Source organism: Heptranchias perlo, chromosome 16, assembly GCF_035084215.1.
Source record: "Heptranchias perlo isolate sHepPer1 chromosome 16, sHepPer1.hap1, whole genome shotgun sequence".
NCBI classification, from domain to species: Eukaryota; Metazoa; Chordata; class Chondrichthyes; order Hexanchiformes; family Hexanchidae; genus Heptranchias; species Heptranchias perlo.
Window position 1 is genome coordinate 33,501,485 of NC_090340.1, and position 19,046 is coordinate 33,520,530.

General features: G+C 41.4%; 1 protein-coding gene across 1 annotated transcript in view; it reads left to right on the plus strand.

Annotated features, from left to right (window-relative positions):
• Positions 1–19,046, plus strand: part of si:ch211-212o1.2 (uncharacterized protein LOC492735 homolog) — a 110,828-nt gene that overhangs the window by 16,145 nt on the left and 75,637 nt on the right. Inside the window, exon 2 of the mRNA XM_067997915.1 lies at positions 7,200–7,319. Within this exon, the coding sequence (XP_067854016.1) occupies positions 7,200–7,319 (120 nt within the window). The remainder of the gene's footprint in view (positions 1–7,199; positions 7,320–19,046) is intronic.

Here is a 19,046-nt window from a genome sequence, read left to right on the forward strand (position 1 = left end):
CTTTCTTTGTCTGACTATGTCAGTGACTAATTTGGGGTGCCATTAATGTAGGGAATTCCCTACAATACATATATGCCATTCAACTCTCCCAAATATCTTTTCGGTGTCTAGTGGCAATGTCTGTGCTTTTCCTTTATGGCCCAGGTTGAATAGACCTATTACATTATTGACTGAATGTTTCCCCAGCCTGATGAATTAATGTGTTGAGGTAATAGTGTTACGGCTTGCATTTATATGGTGCCTTTATGCTTGAAAAACATCTTAAAGGATCTTAAAGAGGAAAGTTAGGTGGTGGGGCAGAGGGGTTTAAGAAGGAATTCCAGAGTGTGGGGCCTAGCTGGCTCAATTGAGCTTTACTCTGCATTTAACCATGCTGTTCTTAACTTGAGAATATTTGATGCTGAAAACCTTCCATTTCCTCCACCTCAATGAGTGCAAAATTTGACCAATAATCATTTTTTAAAAGTCATTTAGTGGGAGGTCCTTTGTGAAGAAATTGTTTTGGAGCAACTGAAGGATGGAATCTCTTGTGCATATCAGATTATAAAGGGACACCAGCTGTGGAACCAACAAAGCAACTTGTTTCTTATGGAGATTAGCTGGACAGCCTTCAGGTCCAGAAAATCTGTTTGTGAAGATCTAATCACTTCTATCAGCTCCTCCAAGATGTTGTTGGAGACGAATCCATCCTTATCTAATTGAGAAGCTTGTGGGAAATCAAGGCGTCGAGAACTTCTCCTGTGTATAGTTAGCAATGGATTTGTCAAAAATAGCTTGAGGTTAGACAACATCTGCCCATCCCTAGTACAAATCATACAATAACTGTAACATTGTGTTGTGTTTGTAGCTGCAACATAAATAACTTGCTGGCTTGTTCTGTACTTAGTCCATCTTTGTTTTGAGCTCACTGTGTAGGCTGATGAAATTCCTAAGTGATGGGATACTTAGTCAGTACTAGCTACGATTTAAGGGCCTAAGTAATGTGCTCTGTTGTAATCACTTTCCATAATAATTTGAGCAGGTTAGTGTAGAAGGTGGGTTAGCCACAGTGCTATTTCAGTTTTATGTGGTGTGACTAACATTGATTAAACTTTCTTGTGACCTCATAATATAATGTGTGCAGGGCCTTTAGGGAAGATCGATCTCCATGTCCTGATATATGGGTGGCACATCAAACCATTTCAAGTCCATAAGGAATATAGAAGCTTCTTGGATTTCCTTTTACTGTTGCGCAGAGAGACACTGTAAGCATTGAGCACCAGATCGCCTCCCTTTTATCTCATTAATATTCCATTCAGACACTGGTCCCAGCTGGCTCCCCAGGTGAGGGTTGATTCACACTGATGGGCTGTGAATATAAATAGATGCTGAGTCTACAGTAAGAGTAAGCCGTATATAGTTGCATCACATTTTCCAAGCCAGATGTAGGAATAGTCTATTCTTTGTACAGAAATGGAGGAGATATAACAGTTTAACAGCAGTTAAGAAGTAGGAGCAGGAGTAGGCCATATGGCCCCTCGAGCCTGCTCTGCCATACAGTCAGATCATGGCTGATCTTCGACCTCAATTCCACTTTCCTGCCCATTCCCCATATCCCTTGATTCCCCTAGAGTCCAAAAATCTATCCATCTAGGCCTTGGAATATATTCAATGACTCAGTATCCACAGCCCTCTGGGGTAGAGAATTCCAAAGATTCACAACCCTCTGCGTGAAGAAATTCCTCCTCATCTCAGTCTTGAATGGCCAACCCCGTATCCTGCGATTATACCCCCTAGTTCTAGACACTCGAGCCAGGGGAAATAATCAGCATCTACCCTGTCAAGCCCCCTCAGAATCTTATATGTTTCAATGAAATCACCTCTCATTCTTCTAAACTACAGACAGTATAGGCCCATTCTGCTCAATCTCTCTTCATAGGACAACCCTCTCATCCCAGGAATTAATCTAGTGAACTTCGTTGTACTGCCTCCAAGGCAAGTATATCCTTCCTTAGATAAGGAGACCAAAACTGTACGCAGTACTCCAGGTGAGGTCTCACTAAAGCCCAGTACAACTGTAGTAAGACTTCCTTACTCTTGTACTCCAACCCCCTTGCAATAAAGGCCATCATGCCATTTGCCTTCCTAATTGATTGCTGTACCTGTATCCTAACTTTCTGTGTTTCTTGTACGAGGACACCCAAGTTTTTCTGAACACCAACATTTAATAGTTTTTCACCATTTAAAAAAATTATCTGTTTTTCTATTCTTCTTTCCAGAGTGAATAACCTCACATTTCCCCACATTATACTCCATCTGCCACCTTCTTGCCCGCTCATTTAACCTGTCTATATCCCTTTGCAGACTCTTTGTGTCCTCCTCACTGCTTACTTTCCCACCTAGCTTTGTATCGTCAACAAACTTGGATACATTACACTCGGCCCCTTCATCTAAGTCATTAATATAGATTGTAAATATCTGAGGCCCAAGCACTGATCCTTGCGGCACCCCACTAGTTACAGCCTGCCAACCTGAGAATGACTCATTTGTCCCTACTTCTGTCCTTTTAACCAATCCTCTATCCATGCTAATATATTACCCCGAACCCCATGAGCCCTTACCTTGTGTAACAACCTTTTATATGGCACCTTATTGAATGCCTTTTGAAAATCCAAATATACTACATCCGCTGGTTCTCCTTTATCTACCCTGCTAGTTACATCCTCAAAAAACTCTTAATAGATTTGTCAAACACGATTTCTCTTTCATAAAACCATGTTGACTCTGCCTAATCATATTATGATTTTCTAAGTGCCCTGTTATCATTTCCTTAATAATGGATTCCAGCATTTTCCAGACAACCAATGTCAGGCCTGTCGTACCCTGTTCTGTCTCCCTCTCCATGAATTGGTAGTGGTTGTTGGAGGCCAATCATCTCAGCCCCAGGGCATTGCTGCAGGAGTTCCTCAGGGCAGTGTCCGAGGCCCAACCATCTTCAGCTGCTTCATCAATGACCTTCCCTCCATCATAAGGTCAGAATTGGGGATGTTCGCTGATGACTGCACAGTGTTCAGTTCCATTCGCAACCCCTCAGATAATGAAGCAGTCCGAGCCTGCATACAGCAAGACCTGGACAACATCCAGGCTTGGGCTAATAAGTGGCAAGTAACATTCGCGCCAGATAAGTGCCAGGCAATGACCATCTCCAACAAGAGAGAGTCTAACCACCTCCCCTTGACATTCAACGGCATTACCATCGCCGAATCCCCCACCATCAAAATCCTGGGGGTCACCATTGACCAGAAACTTAACTGGACCAGCCATATAAATACTGTGGCTACGAGAGCAGGTCAGAGGCTGGGTATTCTGCGGCGAGTGACTCACCTCCTGACTCCCCAAAGCCTTTCCACCATCTACAAGGCACAAGTCAGGAGTGTGATGGAATACTCTCCACTTGCCTGGATGAGTGCAGCTCCAACAACACTCAAGAAGCTCGACACCATCCAAGATAAAGCAGCCCGCTTGATTGGCACCCCATCCACCACCCTAAACATTCACTCCCTTCACCACCAGCGCACTGTGGCTGCAGTGTGCACCATCCACAGGATGCACTGCAGCAACTCGCCAAGGCTTCTTCGACAGCACCTCCCAAACCCGCGACCTCTACCACCTAGAAGGACAAGGGCAGCAGGCGCATGGGAACAACACCACCTGCACGTTCCCCTCCAAGTCACACACCATCCCGACTTGGAAATATATCGCCGTTCCTTCATTGTCGCTGGGTCAAAATCCTGGAACTCCCTTCCGAACAGCACTGTGGGAGAACCGTCACCACACGGACTGCAGCGGTTCAAGAAGGCGGCTCACCACCACCTTCTTGAGGGCAATTAGGGATGGGCAATAAATGCCAGCCTTGCCAGCGACGCCCACATCCCGTGAACGAATAATAAAAAAAACATTTGCTACCTTCCAATCCGCTGGGACCGTTCCAGAATCTGGAGAATTTTGGAAGATCATAACCAAGCATCCACTATCTCTGCAGCCACCTCTTTTAGAACCCTCAGATATAGGCCATCAGGCCCTGGGGATATTATTAGTCATAATCAGCATAACCTGATGGATATCACGTTGTTATAACAGCATTTCTTCAGCAAATTACTGCTGAATAACATACATTTACTATTAATAAACTAGTATAATGAGTGTTGTAACTCTTTTTAAAGCAGAGTGCAGTATTTTCAGTAAAATCTCCTCTTATCACTGTCCAAATCATTTGGTTAAATTTACATAGAATTCAAGCAATCTGTGAATAATCAGCAAGTTGATAGAGTGTTAGCCCTTTTCTGTTAGATTGACCTTCGATTAAATGCGGTGCGGTGGTCTCAAGAAATTGACTGCCGTTTCCTGCTCGAGCCTCCTGGTAAATATTGCAGTTGGGTTCTCAACATCATCGGGACCTGACCTGCATACACTGAAAAGGACCAAGTCGAATTTGGGCAGGTGCCCTTGTCGCTTACTCAGTGGAGCAGGTGCAAATCAGCCCCCGCCGACTCCAGGGCGGGTAAGTGAATTGGAGGGTTTTGACCACCAACCTGTCCAGTTACCGAGTTACAGCAGAAATCTGTTGGAAAATGGAACCACACAGAGAGAACTTTTTAATTAATAAATTGGCACACTAATCTTGACTCTCCCCATTTGGATTGGAGTACCTGAAGTAGTTATTCGCCTTTATGAATTGAATCGTACCATGATTTAGTCACAGAATCAGAGCAGCTGTAGAAGAGGACACTTCGTTTTGAAGGCAGCAGTTTAACTATAGATTGATACCTTTAGGTTGGGTATTGATGCTGGTAACTTGATTTGGAGCCCCCTTCTCCACCCCTCACTGGAACCGGCTGGGTGAGTCTGATAAGGAAGTTAAGACTCCAATATTCTGTGGTATTTAACTTCTTCTGAAATTTAAATAGATGTTCTAAAAACACCCTTGCCTGGCATCCACATCCTTCTGTTGTAAAATTTAAGCTTTGCTGACTCTTGGTTTGTATTTCTGATTCAGGCAATTCATGTATTGCTTGAAAGTAAAGAACTGTATTGTTCAAAGCTATAGTTTGACTGCAATGTATAAGAAATCTTCAGGATTTGCTGGGAAACATTTTTTAAAATTATTTTTTTTCTCATGGAACTGCAAGCATTTTGGCCCTCATTTCTCTGGAGCCTGAGAGCTGTTTGTCTGATAACAGAGTGAGGGGTGGGATCCCGGCCCTCCTGAGGATTGTGTGTATCCAATTCTATCTTACGGCATTACGGTATCCATCAGGAACAAAAGTCAGCTACACAGGAAAACTAACATTAAAAAATGGTCCAAAAAATCCACACAAGGTTGAAAATGTTGCATTTCTTCAGCTGCTTTCCAGTTGAATTTGGGTTTAGCTACAACATTATCTTTTATTGGCTAATTTGAAAAATGTTATACTCCTACCTGTGTGATCTGTTTCCATTGTTAGTTTCTAGTTTATTAACACAAGTAGTAGCCACAATGAAGCTGTGGTGTACACATCCCCTTTCTATTTAAAGGTTTTGAACAGTTAAGGTTAAAAAGCTGATCATTGCCAACTTTTGAATACTGGCAGCCTCGTTTCAGTATTCAGATTGCCAAAAAAAGGATTACTGGATGTCATTAGTCTTTGGTCATAAGTGTTGCACTTGGAGGCTGTTAGGCAGTCCTATTAAGTATTATCTGTAGACAGCTGATAAATAGAGGCTACGTTATACATCATAGAGTGACATTCTATTTACACAGCTTGTGGGTTAAATCTTGTATAATTTCTAATTGTTTTGGGTCCAGACTCTGTCGGCAGTTTCTTCTACTAAAACATTGAAGGAGCACAAAACACCTGAAGTTTGGTAGGTTCATTGTATGGGCCCAGTTAATTAATCAAAGAGTTTAACAGGACTAGGCCTGGTTTATTAGCTGTAAACAATAACTGTGGTGAAATCCACACCTTGTAAGTCTCTTATAATAGAATTCCTAATCTGAGCCAGTCTGACCTGGTTTGTTCGTGACTTTGCTATGTATTTCACTTTTAAGCCTGATTACATCAGCACATTTGCATCTATGATTCTTGGTCTCATGTGACTTCAGCAGGAGGCATTGAGTGCTGTCGGGGCAAACTCTCCACTGTAGAAAATATGGTCAATTAGTTAACCCGGACTGTCGCCACGAGTCTCCTTTTGCCTGGTTTGAATGGTGTTGCTGGAGCTGTGGCAGCAGTATGACGCCTTGCTTCTCAATCAGGGATTGTTCACAACAAGGCATAAATTGAGGGTGAAAATACAATACAGTTTTCCTGCTGTGTTCAGACTGACTCCATATAACAGGACTTGGTTGGTGACCATGAAAGGGCAGAAAAAAAAAATCCGTTTTGTGTTCAGCCAGCTCACTCTGACAGCTGGAATCACTAAAACAAGAACAATGTTTTGCTTCTTTGCCTTAACTCAAAACATTCTGGAAAAGCTGACTTTCTGTATTGAAAGGAATACAGTAAAGCTGGTGAAACAAGATGAAAATTGGGTCACTTGAATTTTTTTTTTGATTTTTGTAAAATTTTTTATAAAACCGTTTTCTTCGTTGTCATATTTTGTAAGCAAAATGGAGTGACTGCGGGGGAAGGTTAGCTTTGCGGGGAAACAGTTGGTCCAAAAACTGCAGGGGCAGCAAGGTTTTGTATTTCATTTCTTCAAAAATGTGATTGTGTTTGTTTTTAGATTGCTTAAGGTAGAAAATGAAGATCATTTTGTTTGGTTTCAGATTAAATAAAACCCTAGTGTAACACAATATTTCAGGAAGGGTCAGATCATCATTTAAAAACAAACTTTTTTGATGTAAAAAATGTGTTGCCAATGTAATTAAGAGAATCTAACTAAAATTTCTAATCAGCCTGTGGCTTGACAAGTTTTTAAACTGTTGGGGTACAGAAGAGGTAAGAAGCGGTCTTAAACATAAATCCATATCAGTATTAAACATATACAAATAGCACAGCCATCACTGAACTCAAATCAACTGACGACTGATGCTTTTAGTGCAGTGTTCTATGGAGTTATTCTTGTTTTTTAAGTAACTTTGTCAAATCATATAGAATCACCAGTATTAAGATTATATTGTTTTACCTACTGTAGTTTCCCAAAATGAAATAATTTTTTTTTTACCCCTTTGTTCCCAGGTAAACGGTTACAAGAATGGATCTGCGTCATCCTATGTGTATGTTTGGTGACGACCAACTTCTTTTTCCTAATGCTGCATTTTTCCATGGATCACTTTTTCAAATTAATAATAGCCATTTGTAAGTATTTATGCATGCAACGTTGGTGTTACATTGTGCACCGTTCATTTGAACAAACTTATTACGAGTGAATTTGCAGGAGGCAGTATGAAAACGCTGGATTTGTACAAACTAAGAATGAGATTACACAGACAACTCTGCGATAAGGCTGCAGCTCTTTAGTTGGGGGTCCTGTTTTTTCCCCCTCTGTCACTAGCCATTTCCTCTGCTACCTGATTAGTTGCTGCTGTATGAATTACACAGAGGGCTGCATCATGTTTTGTAACAGCAGTGTTACGAGATGAAAGCGTTTCTGTGACATTGGTGTCTGTGTTTTACCTCTAGTTGGACTTTTAGTAGTAGTGTGATGATCACTTTTCTCTGGTAATGTGCACTTTTATGTCTTTAACCAATTACTGTAGAGATTTTTTGGCACCAGTGTGTTTCACAACTAGCTGCTTTTGGCCCCTTGTGCTTCTAATTGGCACGGAGTTGGATAGAATGGTTCCCATGTCATACAATCTCAGATTGCAGTAATCAGAATATAACCGAATAAACGGTAAAGGCCATTTAATCTACCCAACTGTGTCTTGTTTTAGGATCCAGTCTTACCATTTATCATTTCCCAACCGCATATACCTCTACCTTTCACTGAATTAGGAAGTGATCCAATTCCCTTGTGATAGCTTCGACTGAGTCAGATTCTACAGCATTAAATGCGCTATTTCACAAGTCTGTTTATGCAGTTACAAGCAATTAGGGAGGATCTTGAAGAAACCAATCTGAGTTTACACAGGAAGATTTTAAAATACCTGGGTTTTAGCAGTAAAGGGTGGGAAATTTAGTAATATGTGAATTTCAAAGCTCTTCAAATACACCTGGTTTATACTTTTCAGTCGTGTAACAGTTTTTACTATGAAGTCTTCCAGTTCACTGCTATAGGCTATAGTGTCAGCATCCGCATTTAATTTTAATGTACTTTTACATTGACACTTATTTTGTTTGGATCACAGGAGAGTGGTAACTGTCTGCCAACTCCCTGTGTTAACATTGCCAGAACCTGCTGTCTTGCCCTGATATCAAAATCATAGACCAGTGACTATGTGTGTCTATGTTTCTGTCGTTGGGAAAAGGGAGCCAGTTTTAGCAGTGTAATTGCAGGATGGCAATAAATGGACATACTTTCCTGTAATCTGAACTAAACTAGTGCCAATATAAAAGTGGGGGGGGGGGGTGGAGCTCTACATCACCCTCCTCCTAGATGGTATTAATAATGAAGTACTTACACATAAGTTATGAATCAAATATGCTGTCCAAAATTTCAGTGGGAGTGCAGATTGGTCTGCTTAAACTGGTCCTGAGTATACATTGCTCCTTAATTGAAAAAGTCAGTTTGAGAAGGGAACAGTCCTAAGGCACAGACAGTAAAATGAATTATTAGTAGCTTTCTATCACTGAACCAGAAATAATGGCCCAGATTTTGCTGGAGCAGTGCATCTCGTGGTGTGCCCAGTTAGTTGGACTTTTTATCTCACCCTTCAGCTCTTAAAATTTTCTTTGCTCTTTAAGTTGCTGGGAGTGCAAGCTGATAACAGCATGGTGAGGGCAATGGGGCATCTGGGACCTTGGTGAACAACGGGATCAACAGTCTATCTCCTTAACCAATGAGATTTAAGGATTGAGAAAGAAAAAGAGGAATGGTGGAGAAGGAAATAGGATGAATTAGAGTCAAAACAGGTACAGAAAGAGAAATAGAGAAGGAAAGAAAGACTGGATTAAGAGAGAAAGGATAAGTAAGAAAAAAAAAATTAAAATTAAAAAAATCTCTAAGCAATTTCCTACCTGGAGGAATGAGACTCCACAGTTTAAATTGTTCCCTTTCTGGGCTGGGGAGGTTGTTTGGCATTGCAGGAACATAAATCTCGTCATTAAAAAGGCACTTGTGCTGTTAAGTTCCAGCCCTAACTGTCTGTGGCGAGTTTAATTGGCAATTAATGCACAAATGCAGCAATTTCATGAAACTCAGAGATTGAGGGCGAGCTGCCATTTTCGCAAAGCTACCGGCAGAGCAGTGCAAATCGTCCAGCAGTTTGTGGCGAATGGGGGCGATTCGCAATTCACGGGGTGTCTCTTGCGTGCCACAAGGTGCTGGACAATTTACACAAGCGCCACTAAACTTACCATTATTTTAGCAGCAATATCTGAGCCATTGAATACAACAAAATTCCCCACTCTGTCATAACCAGCCAGTGGGTGCATTGCAGCCTTTGGTGGGAGCACATGCCCCTCTTCACTGCGTCCTCCGGTGGATGTACGCGCCCTCCCTTCACTGCGTCCTCCGGTGGATGTACGCGCCCTCCCTTCACTGTGTCCTCCGGTGGATGTACGCGCCCTCCCTTCACTGCGTCCTCCGGTGGATGTACGCGCCCTCCCTTCACTGCGTCCTCCGGTGGATGTACGCGCCCTCCCTTCACTGCGTCCTCCGGTGGATGTACGCGCCCTCCCTTCACTCCCTGTTTGTCCATGAACTCTGAGCCAGCTGCTGTTGGTGTCGTGCACTGCAGTAATGACTTTTCATAGTACTCTGCTTCATACAAGAAAGATGACCACTGTGCTCAGTTGCTAAAAACAGAGCTGCTTGAAGCTATTATTCTTGGTACCAAATAGGCAGTCCCATATATTGGCAGGTACACGGAACAGTTTTAAGCCTTTGTGATTAACGATGGAATCCATCACTTTAGAGAGTCAATTCACAAGAATTTGAAAATGTGCACCGTTGCAACATTGTGGGTCCAAGATTTGGTCATGGAAGTGTTTAGATGTACAACAAACAGAGAAAATGTAGTTGGTGTTTGTGCAGAGGAGGTGGATGCTACGTTTAATGTTTCTATTCATTTGTTGGGCTCAGTTACTGATATTTAGTTTCTTTGAATCTGAGAATTAATTTGAAGTCCTTCAGTGACACAGTAAAGAATTTTTATTTTAAAAGCTATACATATTGAAAGTTTTTTTTAGTTGCTTTTGTGCTCTTTTGCTGCAGCAGTTATCCTCTTTCTGAGTCTAACTTTGGCCCATGCAGTACAGTCTTTCATCCATTCGCCCCACCCCACCCCCCTCACTGTGCTCCACTGTGAAGTAATTTTGATTTTGGACTCTTTCTTTGCCAATCAGGATGTTGGGCTGGAGAACTGCTCCCAAACCTCTGCTGATCCCAGTATATAGTCAGACCCAGAAAGTGTGTAATCATTAGATGGTTAAACTGAAGTTATTTGGCAACTTTGGAATGGCCCCTCACATAGTGTGTGAGAATTCCAGACGCTGGGTGCTGGCACCCACCATTGTGCTTTACAGAAATCCTCCAAGTAGCTTTGTAAAACATAATTTTAAAAAGAAGTCTTAAGCAACATGACACAAAACTTGATCACATTCATGATGTAATTGGTATGCTGCATAGCAAGATGCTCATGAGTAATGTGATTTCCACTCATGGAATAAACTTTGGATTCCATAATGTTTTCTGCATTGATCTCTTTCTGATGTGCTGCATCCTCAAGGTACTGGCCTCACCGAGCTTCTGGCTCTGATACCAAGTGATTAAAAAAATTGACAGCATCAATACAATATTTTTTTAAAAAGTAAATTGAATGTACTTATAGCAAAACTGACATTTCATAATAAGTGTTATTAAAACATATATGGATAAAGCTTAAACCTTTTTATCTAATATTTTACAGTGTAAAAAAAATTGGCAGTCTTTCCTTTTAGTGCCACAAAGGCTTTCCTCTGCTTATTTTCTCCATCCCAAGTCCCACGAAGCAACCGATTCCCCTCTCTTATTGACCATGATTTCTTCACAACCTCCAGCTTCTCCCTAGTTTCATCCAGGCCTCCCTATGGAGCACAGCCAGCCAGCAGCAGCTCTTCCTTGATCTGTTCTCTAGCCCTGAAATAAAATTGCTTTTGGAATGAGCTGCCATCATGCACACATCTCTAGGACTCGGTGAGGAGTCGACTCTATTCTCACGGAAAGAGCAAAATGATTAAAGCATTTATTTAAAAAAAAATTCCCCAACTGAATAAAATACAGATGGTAAAAATGCAATATCCTTCAGGACACAGATACACACGTGAAAACACATGAGAAATAGTCAACTCATGACCAGTCCTACATGTAAATACGTTTTTGTATTCAGCAGTGCCTGCAGGTTATCTATTCTCTTGTGTATTGAGAAATTACACTGCAACAGGGAAAACACCATTTGCAGTAATGGAGTGGGGGGGGGGAGTAAGGCACCATACATGTGAACAATCCTTGTGATGTGAAGCAATGGTGGTTCTTACTGGGAAATTTGCAAAATGTAAGGCTCCAGGCTATAAATTGGTAAGATGAGAAGAATATTGTATAAAATTGGAGAATTGAAAAAAAAAATTACTGGCAGAAATCACTGCCGAAATAACGGAGGAGTTCAACAGCGTTCAGTTTTTAGTGACGCATTGAAGGAGGAAGTTCCAGTGTTCGCACAGGAACAGTAAAACGCGGAAATCCGGAACTTGCTCCTAGTGGTCCGCTGGCGATATGACAGCTTCGAATTAAAAGACCAGCGCACGCTGCAATCAGAGAAATCATTGACAAAGTGCCATATTGTTTATCTGCCCAGCAGGAAAGTAACTAATTACGCCACCAAACAGGTACGCTTAAAAATACCATGATGTGTTTTCCTTTGCAGCACTCTGCTGCTAGGTTTTGTGTTTTTGTAAGTCGTCACAGATAGTTTAGTGGATTCATGCCTACAGAGAACTTGCTTCATATTCATAGAATAATACAGCGCAGAAGGAGGCCATTCGGCCCATCGTGCCCGTGCTGGCTCTTTGAAAGAGCTATCCAATTAGTCCCACTCCCCTGCTCTTTTCCCCATAGGCCTGCAAAATTTTCCACTTCAAATATTTATCCAATTCCCTTTTGAAAGTTATTATTGCATCTGCTTCCACCACCCTTTAAGGTAGTGCATCCCAGATCATCGTAACTTGCTGTGTAAATTTTTTTTTCCTCGTGTCGCCTCTGAGTCTTTTGCCAATTACCTTAAATCTGTGTCCTCTGGCTACTGACCCTTCTGCTACTGACCCTTCTGCCACTGAAAACTGTTTCTCTTTATTTACTCTATCAAAATCATTCCATGATTTTGAACACCTCTATCAAATCTCCCCTCAACCTTCTCTGCTCATTTCAGAGTGAATCCTTAACAGGTATCAGTGTGGGATAACATTGATCATATCTGGCCATGATTTGAACTCTGTCCCAGAGTGAAGGTGGAGTGTTGTAATCCACCCAGTTCCCCAACTGCTGTTTTGTTCTTTCACCCTTGAAGTTATCGGAGATCTTTTCAGCTTTTAAAAGGCACACCTTTTCTTTCATGCGAAAGCTACAGAAATGATAATGGTATTCATCGTTTATTTATTAAATGCAGTAATATTGGAGAAGGATATCAGAATTGCAGCACACTTAATTTCTAATAAAACGAGAATAAATAAGCTTAAAAAATAGTAAACTCTAAGCATTGAATTTGTTGCAGAGATGCTACCGCAGCGCTCCAAGCTGGATTAAATGTCATCGAAGGGATTGTATGCACTGCTGAATAATGCCCAACCAGCAATTCTGCATTTTCCCTCTTAACTTTTTACTGATTTCTTCCCCTCCCCAGGTCTTCTTGGCCTTCATTCAGTAGGGAGAACCAACCTCCCTACAATCACTGACACAAGTTCTGTTCTTCCATCAACACTCTGCCATTTTTGCCTCCCCTTGGGTGATGTCCTCTGAGACCACAAGGTCCCATTTATAGTTGTGCCTACTGAAAACATAGAACTCCTGCTTTGCAGCTGGTGCACTTGAGGGTCAGGCTGTGACGAGGACATGAATTTGCTACCGCACTCGTGTGAAATGAGCATCTTTGTGTCAGTTTGCAAGGAGAACTGAATGACTGTCTTCATTAAAAACTGTGTGTCTTATCCATGCCCAAGCATTGGTAACGTTGCTGCCTTAAAATGAAGAATTACTTCAGAATAGAGAGAGTAATTACAGTGCTTTATGTCCCAGAAACTCCTCCTTTCCATCATTATGGGAACAGTGGCAGGTCACATAAATATAGATTGGAAATCTCAATGCCCAGGCTGTTGCTTCCCAGGTTGTAATTTCTCATATTTGTTGGAGGGTATCTATCATGTTATGTCATAAATGATAAGGACTTTTGTAATGGGCTGCAACACACTTTTGGGCATTTTGTGAATCCTTGCCTCAGCATTTCACCATGTATAGACATGATTTGGATGAAAGATTAGAGAGTTGTATATCAAAGTTTGTAGATGACACTAATTTAGGAGGCACAGTAAGTTATGTAGATGGGAGCAAGAAGTTACAAAGGCACATGGACAGATTAAGTGAGTGAGCAAAACTGTGGCAGATGGTGTTGAATGTGGGGAAATGTGAGGTCATCCACTTTAGTTCCCAGAAAGACAAATTAAAATGTTTTCCTAATGGTGAGAGACTAGGTGCCGTGGAGCAGCAAAGGGATTTGGGTGTCTACATGCACAGATCACTAAAAGCTAGTGCATAGGTGTAAAAAGTAATCTAAAAGACTAATGGAAAGTTGGCCTTTATCTCAAGGGGTTGGAATACAAAAATAAGGATGTGATTCTTCAGTTGATCAGAACCTTGGTCAGACCCCATCTGGAATACTGCTTTTAGTTTTGGGCACTGAAAGGAAAGATATATTGACCTTCGAAGGGGCACAGTGCAGATTCACCAGAATGATATTAGAGCTTAAAGGACATGTTCCATAAACTTGGCTTGTATTCCCTTGAGTTTGGAAGGTTGAAGGGTGGTCTAATTGAGGTGTTTAAAATAGAGATTCAACAAGGTAGATGCAGAGAAACTCTTTCCTCTGATGGGAAATCAAGAACAAGGGGGCATAATCTTAAAATGAGAGCTAAGCCATTTAAGAGTGAAATCAGGAAGTATTTTTTTCATGCAAAGGGTAGTGGAAATCTGGAACACTGTCCCCCAAAAGGCAGTAGATGCTGGGTCAATTGAAATTTTCAATACTGAGATTGATAAATTTTTGTTAGGTAAGGGTATCGAGGGATATGGAGCAAAGGCAGTTAAATGGAGTTGAGGTACAGATCAGCCATGATCTGATTGAATGGCAGAACAGGCTCAAGGGGCTGAACTCTTGTTCCTGTGTTCCGTTCATGCTTCCTCCTTGTGGTTTATGAAGACAGAATTGACCAATTGTTTTAATGAGAGGAAGAGTGTACAGTCAGACTGAGTCTAACACTTGTCAGTAAAGCATGCCCTTTTTTCCTGTCAGCTGACTCCCATTATAAACCTCATCTAACATTTCCTCTTCCTGTTGTGTAATGTGAAGCCACATAGAAAACTCTGTCACAATGCTGGTGGTTAAGTGAGTGTAGCAGAAGCTATAAACTCTGGCAAAACTCAAATGGAAAACTGGCAACTGGACAAATGGCGCTAAACTGTATATATTAATTTAGAAAAACAAAGAATGACTGGCAGTGTTTTTACAGCTGCAACTGACTCTTGGATTTGGTGGATGCTGAACTGCCTAAGCTTCAGTCTTGTGATTCATGACGTCATCCACATTAACGATTATTATATTCTTGTATTATGCTTCCTGCTATTCTTTATTATCATGATTTGACTAACTTCCCAGGAAAAATTCTGATTGGCTCAAATTTTAAATCTTAGTAACACTTAAATCACTCTCAGAGCATATCCCTCAAACTCATTTCTAAATCTTTTCACCAGCCGGTGTGCGCTCCCAACTCTTACATTTATCTCCCCACACCCCTTGCAAAAGTGTAATCTCTGACTTGCTGTGAGTTATTCCACAGGAGACCTTCCAGTATCTATAATAATATGCGCTTCTCACTTTGCAATCAACTGTTAATTATTTTGTGATTAAGCGTGCCATGATTACATCACTGTCATTAGTTGTGTGGGTGTCTTCACACATGAATGCCATAGAGTGCCCTGGTTATTGATGTCAGAATGAGAGCTGCTGTCAGCACAAAAATAAACGCAAAACTAAATAAAACTACCCTGTGGAGTTAACAGCACATATTCTAATAACTGAATATCCTGAAGTGAGTTCAAGCCTTGAATCTCATCTTTGGATAAAGTAGACCATTAGTCTTTGTTGTTATGGTTTATAATGTCACCTGAACTCTGTGGTTAGATTACTGCCTTGATATCACTCCCAGGTATCCATTATTCTCCACTTAGTACACTTTAACTGCTGAAATTGTTTACCTCTATCTTTATAATTACAGAAAACCCTTTCCATAACACTGCTTACCGAGAAGCAAATTTGTATTGAAGGTCATGTTGCATGGAGGATGATTTCAAATAATTTCACTATTTAAATGAGACACACATAATGTGATATAACAAAGAATGTTTGATGAATTGACCTTGAAATCCTCATCCTTGTTTACAAGCCACTCTGTGGCTTTGTTGCACCCTATTTCTGTAACGCCCAGTCGTGTATCTCACCTCATGCCCTCTGGGTTACTGTGTATCTCTCTCTCTATCTCTGTTCCAATACAGAAGGCACAGCCTGCACCAATCATAGCAAGTTCTCTGGAATTCCCACGCAAAACCCTTTACCTTTCTTCATCTCTAGCTATTTTCAAAAGCCTCCTTGGAACCCATCTCTTCGACCTCACCTTCAGTACACCTCCCCTAATTCACTGTCTGAAATGTCTTCCCCCCCCCCGCCCCACTCAGACATTTTGCTGCATGAAATGTGCTAATTAGGCTGACACTTCAGTGCAGTACTGAGGGCGTGCTGCACTCAGTGGTGCCATCGTTTGGATAGCACTGTTCAAAGAAGTTTGAGAGTTCTCCCAGTGTCCTGGCCAACATTCAGGCTTTGTACTCCTGCTTTTCAAAATCACATACCAACCCCCTCCTCAAAAACCCACCCTTCTGCCCTCGCTAACTATCTCCCCATCTCCAACTTGACTTTTTCTCTACAAGGCCATTGAATGTGTCATTGCTTCCCAGTTCCACTACTAAACTCCGCTTCACTCTGGCCAGACTCTATGGTGGAAGCTGATAGAGCCCACGTGCAACATACTAATGACCTGGAGGCTGGGTTCCAAGGTGCATCTTTGTGGTGGGTGGATGTTCCACCACTTTGGAAATGTGCCCTAAAATTGTGAAAGTAGAAAATTTAGGCCCTCGAATGAATGTTACAGCATCTACATAAACATTCCTTCCTATAACTTAATATACCAAATTGTTACCTAAAAGTAATTTGGACTATGATACTGAACATCATGATGTGTGTCACTAAAGGGATAGAACGATCCAGTTTTTAGAATTTATTTGACTCCTACCAATTGAATTTCCCGATTCTTTATTAATTGTGAATGCCGTGTTCATTAATTTAATGAATTACCATTCTCGCAAATGGACTTTTTTTGTTCACTTTGCACCCTGCGGCTGCACTGGGCATGTCCAGACCTTGTACAGAATTCACCATATAGCAGATAAACAGTTACATCCATGAGGCTACAAATGAGTTGAGGTCCACAGCGCCACTGCATTACAACTCAACAGTATCTATTAACGAGTCCCTCAAACACAGCAAATTCCATATTTAGTCCAGCAAAAACAAATGCAGTTTGTAGGATCGATTCATAACCCAAGGACTTAAAGCTGTTTGTTAAAACAGTAAAGCTATGGAGTAAATGGGAGTTAAATAAGTTCTATTTGTAGGAAGCTGGTTGTGGGTAATGCCTTCAGACTTGTAGCATAAGATTACTGACATCCATCATCTGAAGGCAAAGTGTTCGTGCTCTTCTCTGAAATCCAAATACAGCTTCTACTCTATGGATTAAATCCAGGCTGCATGTGCACCCATCAGTTTACTTGAACTGTAGTTTATTGCCATCTTTTTTTAATCTGAGGCTTTAAGTCAGTATTGCATATAACACCTTTCGGTCTAAATTTTAAAATGTAGCAAAAGAATCTTTCTGCACCTTATGTACTTTTATATTCTTTCATGTTTTAGGGTGAGGTCAAGCGCATACTGATCAAATCCTCCAGAGTACAGAAACACAAATTGAAAAAATATCGAAAGCTTTTTTAAAAAAAAATAAAATCAAAAGCAGCAGCCAGTTCCTTTGGGGAAGTTGTTGCAATACAGAATGTTGTCAGTTTACATTAAGATGAGTTTTTGACTCTTTAATCCTCTCCTTGTAAGCTGTGAGGAGGACACAAAGAGTCTGCAAAGGGATATAGATAGGTTAAATGAGTGGGCAAGAAGGTGGCAAATGGAGTATAATTGGGGAAATGTGAGCTCATTCACTTTGGTAGGAAGAATAGAAAAGCAGAATATTTTTTAAATGGTGAAAAACTATTAAATGTTGATGTTGAGAGAGATTTGGGTGTCCTTGTACAAGAAACAGCAGAAGTTAGCATGCAGGAACAGCAAGCAATTAGGAAGACAAATGGTATGTTGGCCTTTATTGCAAGGGAGTTGGAATACAAGAGTAAGGAAATCTTGCTACAATTGTACAGGGCTTTGGTGAGACCACACCTGGAGTACGGTGTACAGTTTTGGTTTCCTTACCTAAGGAAGGATATGCTTGCCTTGGAGGTGGTGCAACGAAGGTTCACTAGATTTATTCCTGGCACGAGAGGGTCCTCCTATGAGGAAAGATTGAGTAGAATGGGCCTATATTCTTTGGAGTTTAGAGGAATGAGAGGTGATCTTATTGAAATGTATAAAATTCTTAAAGGGCTTGACAGGGTAGATGCAGAGAGGCTGTTTCCCCTGGCTGGAGAGCCTAGAACTAGGGGGCATAGTCTCAGGATAAGGGTTGGGCGTTTTAGGACTGAGATGAGGAGGAATTTCTTCATGCAGAGGGTCGTGAATCTTTGGAACTCTCTACCCCAGAATGCTGTGGATGCTGAGTCCCTGAGTATATTCAAGGCTGAGATAGATAGATTTTTGGACTCTCGGGGAATCAAGGGATATGGGGATCGGGCGGGAAAGTGGAGTTGAGGTCGAAGATCATGATATTAAATGGCGGAGCAGACTTGAGGGGCCATAAGGCCTACTCCTGCTCCTATGTCTTATGTTCTTGTTTTAACCTTTCAGCTCTGTCTCTGTGAGCTTTTGCCTTGGGGAGGAGTGGGCGGGGGTTATAAACTAAGCAGTACAGTGCCAATCTTCAAATCTTTGTGCCACTGCGAATAGGCAACCGCCATCCACTGATTTCAAAGCAGATGGGTACACTTCCATCACTATGACAGGATGTAGAATGTGTAGTGCTGCTGAACGCCGTTCGATTTCACAAGTTATACATATAATCTAAAATGTAAGCTTCCTTGATGGCTCAACGAGTTTATTCAGCACGTAGCCACACAGATCACAAAGTCCCAGAATTGTGCTAATTTAACAGATCTCAACGGAGGCAATGGTAGTGATGCTGCAATCCGCCTCGGTGCCCCTGGGTTGAAGAGGAGAAAATTAGCTAGGGTTCCCACACCTGATTGCTATAGAATGGCCCCTGGTAGAAATATGAATATGGATATTTTGTGAACATGGGATTGGGCTCAGCCGTGATTCCACCAGAATGTTACTAGGGCTTAAAGGGTTAAATTACAAAATCAGGTTGCATAAAGTTGTTTTGTACTCCCTTGAGTTTAGAAGGTTGAGCAAT